We start from the raw sequence: 9,785 nt of genomic DNA on the forward strand, positions 1-9,785 counted from the left end.
GGGGGGGGGGGGGGAGGTGGAGACGAGAAGAGGCGGCTGAGTGAGCTTCTTCTAATCCCGGTTCGTTTGGGATCTGAGGAGGACCGCTGCACACCTCCCGTCCTCTCCTGGACGCTGCGTCCTCCACCAGAAACAAAGGGGTGTGTGTGTGTGTGTGTGTGTGATGAAGAGAAGACCAGACATCCACACTTCAAAAAGCAGCCCACATTATCCCGACTCGTAGCGCTTGAAGTCAGCAACAATCCTGATCCCCTCTTACACGCCTCGCCCTCCTCCCCCCCCCCAACCTGAGGCGAGCTCCCCCAGGGGGGGGTATGGGGGGGGGCACATGAAGGGAGACGTTTCAATTTGTCAGGATTCTCTTGGATGGGATGGTGGACGGAGGAAAGGAGCTTCTGCAGGGGGATGAATGGGAAGAGAGTCCTCAGATATCAGCAGAGGACACGCCAAGGACACGCCAAGGACACGCCGGGTCTCAGGAGGAGGACGAGCCGCTTCACACCGGATACGTGGGACAGACGCAGAGGACTCTTTGGGTTTCACACCGACGACTCATCCTTGTTTGCATTCAAAGAGATGGTTAAGATACGGCTGATATCTTGGCTTCAAGTACGAGCGGCGCTTAGCTTAGCATAAAAACCGGCTCCATCCAAAGTTAAAAAGTTAGATCATTTGTGGACTTGAGGGAATTAAGCTATTAAACAGCTTTTAGCAGTTCGGGGATACGTTGCTTTCCTAACAACCAAATAACCACGTATAGTTTGTCTTTTAATACAAAGTCACACGCTGAAGCAAATAATAAACTAACGTGCAGAACTCTTCAGCTGAATGTTCTCCTGTTGCACTCATGCAAAACATCTCAGCCGAGTGCCTTAAACGGACTAAACCCCCCCAGCTCGCGGTGCAGAAGTCGTCCTCTGCAGCAGCGCCAGAAAATGAGGCTCGGTGCCCCGGAGGCAACCAGCGCTATAGACCCCCGCCAACACGGACAGGCCCATTAAACCAAGACCTCCACGACCTTGGAGGAGCCCAGAGAACGCCCACTCATCCACCTGCTCCTCCGGCAGAATGGGGAGCGAGGGGCGGGTGGGGGCCGGGGGGACGATTCTGCTGTGATTTGAGATACAAATTCACGGGTTTTTACAGTAGTTAATGAGAACAGAACGTTCCCGATGTAGCGTAGCTACATCCAGATTATGTCTTTATTTTACCTGATGCGTCCTCAGCCAGAGAGAGAAAGACCAAGACCCACTTGGATGTTTAGCCTTTGTCGTTACGGATTTTTACAGGTTTTATAGCTTTTACAAAAAACACGTTAACATTTTGGAGAAATCTTAAAGACATCCAGACCGTAAACACGACCTCGGGGCAGAAGCAACACTTTGCTCGTCCAGAGTTCTACGTAGAATAAAAAGAAAGTTGATTCAATTGGACTTTAATTAGCTGGCGTTGTGGGAATGTCGTGGAGAGGACGCCAGGAGATTAGATTATTAAACGTCGTGACATTTCGTCGCCGCGTCGTACCTCTCGGATGGCATTTGTGATATTTTAATGAAGTCATTTGTTTCCATTGTGCACACGTGCAACAAATGTCAGGGGACGTTGTGGTTTGGGTGAGCGAGGAGCACAACGGTTCTGAGCGGCTTTAATCAATGTCTTTTATGTCGTGAAGAAGCGTCGACATGACAAGTAGCGCTGATAGATTTGTGATTAAAAAGAATCAAACGACGACCGTTGGAGGTTGAACAAGAATTCTCTCCAAAACAAATCCAAAAAAAAGGAAGAAAACTGAGCTGAAAAACATTTTTCTTTTTTGCGGTCCATGTAGAGTCAAACCGACCATGAAGCAGGGGATGCGTTAGGGCGGGACTACACGCTGATTGACAGATATATAAAAAGGTGTCCATACGTGCCCTCAGTTCATATACTTCCTGCTCACAGCTTAAAAGACGCCAGCGTCCACGGGTGGGCGCCGTCACCATGGCTACGCCTACTTCTTACAGACACACACGGAGACCTTTTGTTTCCTGAGCAACGAAACAACGTTTGTAAAGATTCACTCTGCGTCGTTGTTAAACTGAACCTCCCGTTTGCAGACCTTCAGTCTCATAGTGTCGTTTCCATGGTTATGAGCGGCCATGTTGTTTTTCAGCTGGCTAAGACGAATGTTTGCACAGGAAGCGACGGATCCTTTCTGGCTTGACAATAAACTGTCCCACATTCCGGGAAAACGTCTCAGATCGAAGACACGTCCCGTCATTTTGTCCCGTTTCAACATTCTGCATCGAGGGCGCAGAACTAATCATCAGCGAGGTCAGAACATCAGAAGAGGAACTCGAGAGAACCGGTTAATGGGAGTAAAATCGAAACATCTGTAGAGCGCCAGGCGACCGCCGCGGGGAATGCTGGCGTTACCACGGCGATGAGTCGGCGTCCCCAACGCGCCGAACAACGATTTTGTGGTGATTCGCGTTTCTGCTCCTTTTCTCCAGTCGACAATGAGCAGCCGTGACTCACAGCCGCAATGCATCATGGTATATTTTTAGCAGCAGAGGGTGTACGCGTCTTCTCTAATGGGTTCGTGTCTGAATGGTGGTGGAACTCTGGGGAAAACTGAAATTTACCGTTTAAATATTTGAAGTGTTACAGCTGGCGAGGTCGATTAGAAGGTCAGACAATGTTCTTCAGATCTCCACAAGGTCAAAGAGGAAGAGAAGAGGAAGAGAAGTCAACTGTTGATAATTTACTGACATATCAATAAGATATTGTGTCACACAGGAAACTTGACACAGAAGGTCTGAACAGAAGTCTCCAAACTGCAATGAAATAATGATTTGTTAAAAGTTAAATGTGTTTAAATTAAAAATGTTTAAATATGACCCAAGAGTTTGATTTTCAAAACAAAAAGGTATTTGTATTTTTAGCAAAATAAAAACTAACAAATGATTTCCTACAGCATCAAAATATCCATATTTATTACGATGATTAATCATAATAATTATCCTTCAACCTCATCCAACAGTCCTGCCCTGTACATTGGGAGGCCCTGTCCCGGGGGGAGCTCCTGCGAAGTATGTGTGTGGCGATGGGGGGGGGGGGGGGGGGGGGGGCGTTGTGGGGGCGTGAAACCTGCTGTGACGCAACAGCCGGCGGCGAGCGACTTTGCCCGCCTGCTAAACGCTGGCTGTCATCTCCCGTCAGGCAGACGAGACGCCTCGTTTTCTTTTTTTCGCTCTTTTCCCTCCCGCCTCGGGCCAGAAGACGCACATCGTCTCCAATCACACGCGGGCCGCTGTGACGGGCCGCTGGAAACGCCTCGCCAGAGACACGACGGCTGCTCTCACACACGCACACACACGCACGCACACGCACACCTCCACACTGCTGAGGCAGCTCAGCTGGTATCTGTTCGCCGCCCCTTCCTCAGAGAGGTCGCTCCCTGGGCGGCCATATGTCCGTTCGGCTCTACTGTAAACCCCCCCCCCACCGGGGGTCCCAGCTGTCCGGAGCGGCAGAAGACAGGAAGTGAACACGTCATCATTAATGAACAATGCATTGGTTTTGGTATCACGCGGTTCATTGTTGATTGAAAAATACCATGAATCCAATATTTATCCAACAGGTGCTGAGACGCAGCACTTTGCCCGCTGACATCAAAAACCCCATGAACGTCACAATAATTCTGTATATCATCTATATTTTAACATAACTTGGATCATTAATGGCGACCTGCATTTATTCTGTTGTGTTTACACAGATGGTTAAATGATAGTTTTGGGTGGGGTTGTATGAATTACTTATTTATCGACAGTGTATACTACAGTAGACAGATGATATTTATTATTTTTGGTACTTTCTTACATTAAACATTCTGATAATTAAATGCGGTTTGCAGGTGTAGTTCTAACAAGTATTTTAACGTTGGAGTCAAAAAAGGTAAATAGTCAAAAAAGGTAAATCCCTATAATATTGATTATCATTATTATTGCTGAGGCGACTATACGTTGTTACCATGACAACAGGCTCCAGCCTCAGGCTACAGGAACAGTTAAGCATTTGGGGAGATGAAGCTCTTGTGCTTTCTTGGGTAGCTTAGCTTAGCATAACGGCTGGAATCCGCTAGCCCGGCTCACTGGTTAACATCTTGCACGGTGTATAAGTGGCATTAATGGGTTTTTTCGGGTTGTTGTTTCAGATTATTTCACGGGGACTAAAGGGAAGTTATTGTCGTTTCCTTCTTTTGATTGTCACTCAGCTCGGATCTTCATCTCTTCAAAGACACTCGTTCAAACACAATCCCAGCAGGAGACTGTTGCTTAGCCACATCAACAAAGTCCACCTGTGCCCAGACAGTGGGAGGCACTGGGAGCAAACCAGTGACCTCCTGGTTTTGAGGGCGGCCCCCGTCTCCCCTGCGACGCTCGTAGCAGAAGACCAGACTTTGACCACCAGATGAGCTGCCGGCCAACGCCGGCTTCCTTTGACACGGAGGAGCGCCGGTAAAGAAGCGCCACGCAAACATCCAGGGCTACGAAATGAAATGTCTGAAATCCAGAACCTCCCCACCCCCGGACATATTTGGGTGTCAAAGCGGGCGGAGTGGTGCTCTCTGAGGTCGACGTCATCGATTGAACTAAGTGCTCCGTGTGCCTCGATCAATGCGGCCTCTGATGGGAGCGGCGCCGCGCTCCCTGAGGGCCGAGGGGCCGGAAACACCAGTTAATAAAAACACCAGCAGTGGAAACACCAGTTAATAAAAACACCAGCAGTGGAAACACCAGTTATCACGCGTCCATAGTTAATAAAGTTCATAATCTGAAAGGAAAGACGAGCTGTAACAGCACGGATTACTTTTACGGATCAAAAATCATTATTAGGTCTTTAACATTCTACTACTACTATTCTACTTTGGAACACGGCTTTATCTAAAAGGCCAAACTAACGTAGTTAAACCAAACTCTAATGTAATCAACTAAACTATATTGTAGCCACGTAGGACGTTTTATTGCCGTTACTCGAGCCCTGTAAAGAAACCAGCGTTAAATGTATTAACTGAACTTCAGGTCAACATAGACATGTTACACCTTACACCTTAATTAGGGCAATAAAGAAGTATCGCCGCCGCCCCCCCTCCCAAACCCGCCCCAATTAGCCAGAAGAACAGAACCCAGACGAGGCGATTTAACTTCAACTCTAGTTTATTTCTAATTAATTTAATTTAACTTTGACCCGGACGATGGGCAGGAAGGAAGAATTCACCCAGGAGACCATTTTAAAACGGCCGAGCAACGAAACGCGGAGGCCATCGCGTATTGCGTTTGTTGACTTCAGGGTCTCCTCCTCTTCCTCATCGTTGAATTGAAATGATGAAGCCGCCATGTGCTGCTTTGCTGCCGACGATTGGAGGCTAATAAGATTAGTTTTTAATTGTCTTTGTGAACTTTTGCCACTCGAATAGAGAGTGAAAAAAAAAAAAAAAGAGAAAGCGTCCTTCGGTTTAGCAGCCGGCCAATCGGGACGCTTGTTATATGAACCAAAGCAGAACCGGCACACACTGCAGCAGCAGAATAAAGACCCTGTAATCACCCCCTCCCTCGGTGAGATCAGCCTCCAGTCCCACCAGCCAACAATTAAACCCTTTAATCACAGCCGCCTTCATCTTTTAATGCCGGTTCTGTCATTCACGGACAAACGCGACGACCTTCGCGACTCGGACCAACATCCTCCTCCACGTGCACCGGCACACAGACGTGGGGTTTAACTTTACAAGGTGACCTCCAAACACCAGACCCCCCCCCATCCACTGACAGCACAGCACTCATCTCCCCCATCAGGACCGATCCATCACCACCACTGCAGATAAGGGGGGGCGGGGGCAGAACATCCTACTGGTGTAATTAGGTAATTATAGGAAACGCATGACGGGTCCCTGTAGTTGCGTTAAGTCACAATGACAGTTTATTTATTTTTAGGCGGCTCTTTAGGACTTAAAATGCAAACAGATTGATCGGTTTTCTCTCCTCCAGTGAGTGCTGAGGACCATCAGACGTCACGTCTACACTAGATTAATAATCCCTTAAATGAGCTGAAGCGTCTCGCTCCCTTTACCTTTTACCGCTCAGGACCGCGGCTTCGCTTGTGACCTTGTTGAAACGTTTCACGATGATCAGCACAGATTGGAGTGTTTGTGTTACACGTCTCCTCTACCTTTACTGTGGAGGATCATCAGACACTGAACTCTCTGTGCAGCCAGTTTCTCATCAGACATTCTGCTTCTGCACAAAAAGATTTAACAAAAAAACAGCCAGCCGACCCACCAGAGAAACCAGCTTAAATGTGCAGCAAGAAAACAACAACAACAACAACAACCTTGCAGAATTTGTGCACAAATCCGTTGACAAACTGGCACCTCGTCTCGCCGTGTGAGGCCCACCAGAAAGGGGGAGACGGGGAAGACAGATTCCACACGCTGCTCAACCAATTTCATCCCGGCGCAGTTAATTACGACAATTAGACCTGGGAGAGCGTTCTTCAACGCGAGTGGGGTTATTACGGGGGGAACCGGCGGGAACACGGCGCCCGCAATCAGATCGTCCCGCCGGGCGCAGAAACAAGGAGAAGCATCGCGGACCGAAGCGGATGAGAACATCACACCTGCAGAGCACCTCGTGGGATTAAAGCGGATTCACTCACCGTCCTCCTTCCCGTCGCCGAAGCCCTCCGGGAGGCGGAGGGAGGCCGCCGTGGGCATCGGGCCCAGGATGGACAGCAGCGACGGGGCTTTTCTCTTCAGGACGTCCCCCTCCAGCTCCTCCTCCTCCTCCTCCTCCTCCTCCTGCCCCGGCTTCCTCTGCTCCAGTTTCATCAGGGCCTCCAGCGTGAGCTCGCCCAGGTCTTTGCCGAAGTGCTTGGCCACGGCCTGCAGCACGTCCTCGTCGTCCAACTCCTCGCCGCCCGCCGCCGTGGAGACGTCATCGTCGTCTCTGTGAGCGTCTGGAGGAGAAGAGGCGGCGCCGGCTTCATCTCAGAACACAGACACTGGCCTCATGATGTGGGAAACGGTCGTTGGGACCAATTACAGGAAGAAGAACCCTGTTGCGCTCCGTACCTTCTCTGGCGTAGGCGGCGTAAACTCCTCTCAGTTTGGGCCGGCAGCTCTCGATCTCTGCGTCTATTTCGTCCTGGTAGCCGAGGATCTCCTCTGAGGGACACAGCAAGTTAACACGGGACCAAACGAAGCTTCATGCATGAAGAAGAAGAAACACCTCGCGTCCATCCAGTGTGCTTTGAATCACATGTGTGTAACTCTAATTGCAATGCAGCGTGTTGGTGCTTAGGGACCTGATGTTTGGATAATGACAAGTCTGCTGATAACTAGACAGTAAGAGGGAGAGTCCGACTACGCTGGAAAGATCACAGGACTTGTTTAGAAAACCAGGAGATCCAAACCTTCCACGTCAGTCATCCTTTTCTTCAGCTCGATCTCCAGCTGGACAAAAAGGAGACAAGCGTTTTATTCTCAGTGCAACAGGATTCAGACTCCACATGAAGTGAATACGTCTGAACCAGTAGACTTTGTTTATTCTGAGAGAAGCCAGAGGGACAATTGATGGAGGAAACTTCTCACATCCATGAACTATTTAACAGCACGAATACATAAAGATAAGAGATATCGAACAAATCCGAACCTGATTGTATTTTATCTTCCTCAGCCCGCTGGTGAAGCAGGGCGGGTCGCACTCCTCGTCCAGGTCCATCTTCATGAACTCTTCGACGGTCAGCTGACTGCTGGGCGTGGCGTCAAACTCCGTCAGTCTAACACGGGGCGGCACGTTTAGAAATCATCCCGTCAAAAGGGAGAGAGAGTCAGGATGAACGCCGGAGCACCGCCCACCTTTTCCTCAGCGTGGTTTCCCCCACTTTCACCACGCTGACGACTTCTTTGACGGTGCGGCGGAAGTCGTGCATGTGAGCGGCGACCAGAAGAGCTAAAAAAAAATAAAACACAGAACGACACCGTGTGACAAATCGAACCACCGGGGCGGCAACGCGTCTCAGGAAAGTTCCCTTTCTCCCTCAAACGCAGCACCAACAGCAGGTCTGAGGGGCCCGTGTGCGTTAGTGTGCGTTGACCTTAAAGCCGAGCCGAGAGGCCGCACGGGAGCAGCTTGTGAAGGCGAGCGTGATGCAACGCGCCGCTGAAAGGGGAGCGGTTACATAACGTCATTAGAGCGCTGCAGAGCCCGCTGACAGATACATGCACGCTCCTGACAGCCTGCAGGACGGAAGTGACGGCTTTTAGCGCTAACATTTTATACCCGTGCTGCTCAGAAACCACTTCAGAGTCGCATGTTCTGCTCCTGCTGCAGAATCAACTCTGGGATTTGTTGCTTTTCATCCACGACCTTCGTTGTCCTTGCAGAAACATTTCTGGTTCATTAGCAGCGGCGTTTATTTTGTGTCATATTTGGGAAGAAACATCTTCCGTCTGACTGTGTCCCGTCTCAAAGATTTATGATGAGGATTAATTATTCAGGCAATGCAGCAGAGGAACAAAGGGGGGGTACAAATAAACATGCAGGAAGCCCCTCGATTCCACTTCAGGACGTTCAGCCGCTGAGGCATCAGAGGGGGCATTCGGGCCGACAGCTGCTCCACAAAGACTCCAACGAGGAGCAGGAGGGGGGAGGAGAACCAAACCGGGTCGGCCTCCTGGTTCACGAGCCTGTGTTACATGGATCAGGGTCCCCACTTGTTTCTACAACAACAGGTTCCCACGTTCTTCAGTACGAACGATGACAAACTGATCCCAGAGTAACACACACACACACACACACACACACACACACAACTTATTGTGAGGCCACGGACACCAAAGACTGTCATAAAACAAACCAGTTAAAATATGGTGAACCTCACTTTGAACATTTATATGAACCTGAAGACACATTTTAGATGTCAAGGATTTCCTTGCAGTTTGTTCTCCGCTAAATTAAAACGGGAAAATGTTGAAACGATTTAACAGGAAACCTTGAAACGTAGAAACCATTTCTTTTCAAAAGCACCGCTCGAGGTGTAAAGACTGGAGAGGCGCTGCGACCCCAATTTGTAGTTTGGTTTTCAGCTCGACTCAGCGGGAGACATTTCCTCCTCAGATCTTCAGCGTGTTGCTTCTTTCTGCAAACATTCGCTGCAGTTTCCACCACGTTGAAAACAAAGTGCACGCTGGATAAAACGAACGGGCGTTTAGGGCAGAACATTTGACACGGCGGACCGTACTCGACTCGTGGGACGGCGTTGGTTACCTGCGCCGCAGAGCCCCGAGGGCCTCCGGCCCGTGTGCATCCAGTCCCTCTTCATCCGCTGCACCAGCCGCATCGCCGTCATGGACACGTCGTGGTTCTTCTCCCCAAATTCCAGCAGCTGGGAGAAGCGGGGAATGTAGAGACACGGGTCTGTGGGGAGGGGGGAGACATGGGGGGGAGACACAGAGGGGGGCTTCAGATTGAGTCATCAGAAATATGAAGCGCGGTTCCTTTGGCTACAAAATTACCTTTTAAACCAGTGTTTGTCTTAATTAATCTTGTAAGTAACCAAGAAATGGACTCAAAGCTGCCAGAAGGAACCCAGCGAGGCTTCAGCTGCGCGCTGCTCATCCACGGGCACGTGGAAAAAGACTCCCATCAGAACCACCTGCTTCTAAGACCAGACGGCCTGTTCCATTCCCTTTATTACTCATCCTAAAAAATGATGATTTCAGCATGCTAAGGAATCTAATTTAATAC

At 49.6% G+C, this 9,785-nt stretch overlaps 1 protein-coding gene across 1 annotated transcript in view; it reads right to left on the reverse strand.

Annotated features, from left to right (window-relative positions):
- brf1a (BRF1 general transcription factor IIIB subunit a) overlaps positions 1-9,785 on the reverse strand; it is a 38,482-nt gene that overhangs the window by 17,551 nt on the left and 11,146 nt on the right. The window contains exons 7-12 of the mRNA XM_078089222.1: positions 9,306-9,455; positions 7,895-7,988; positions 7,689-7,815; positions 7,450-7,489; positions 7,109-7,201; positions 6,694-6,993 (exon numbers count right to left, since the gene is read on the reverse strand). Coding sequence (XP_077945348.1) covers positions 6,694-6,993; positions 7,109-7,201; positions 7,450-7,489; positions 7,689-7,815; positions 7,895-7,988; positions 9,306-9,455 — 804 coding nt within the window. The remainder of the gene's footprint in view (positions 1-6,693; positions 6,994-7,108; positions 7,202-7,449; positions 7,490-7,688; positions 7,816-7,894; positions 7,989-9,305; positions 9,456-9,785) is intronic.

Source organism: Gasterosteus aculeatus, chromosome 15, assembly GCF_964276395.1.
Source record: "Gasterosteus aculeatus chromosome 15, fGasAcu3.hap1.1, whole genome shotgun sequence".
Taxonomy (NCBI): Eukaryota; Metazoa; Chordata; class Actinopteri; order Perciformes; family Gasterosteidae; genus Gasterosteus; species Gasterosteus aculeatus.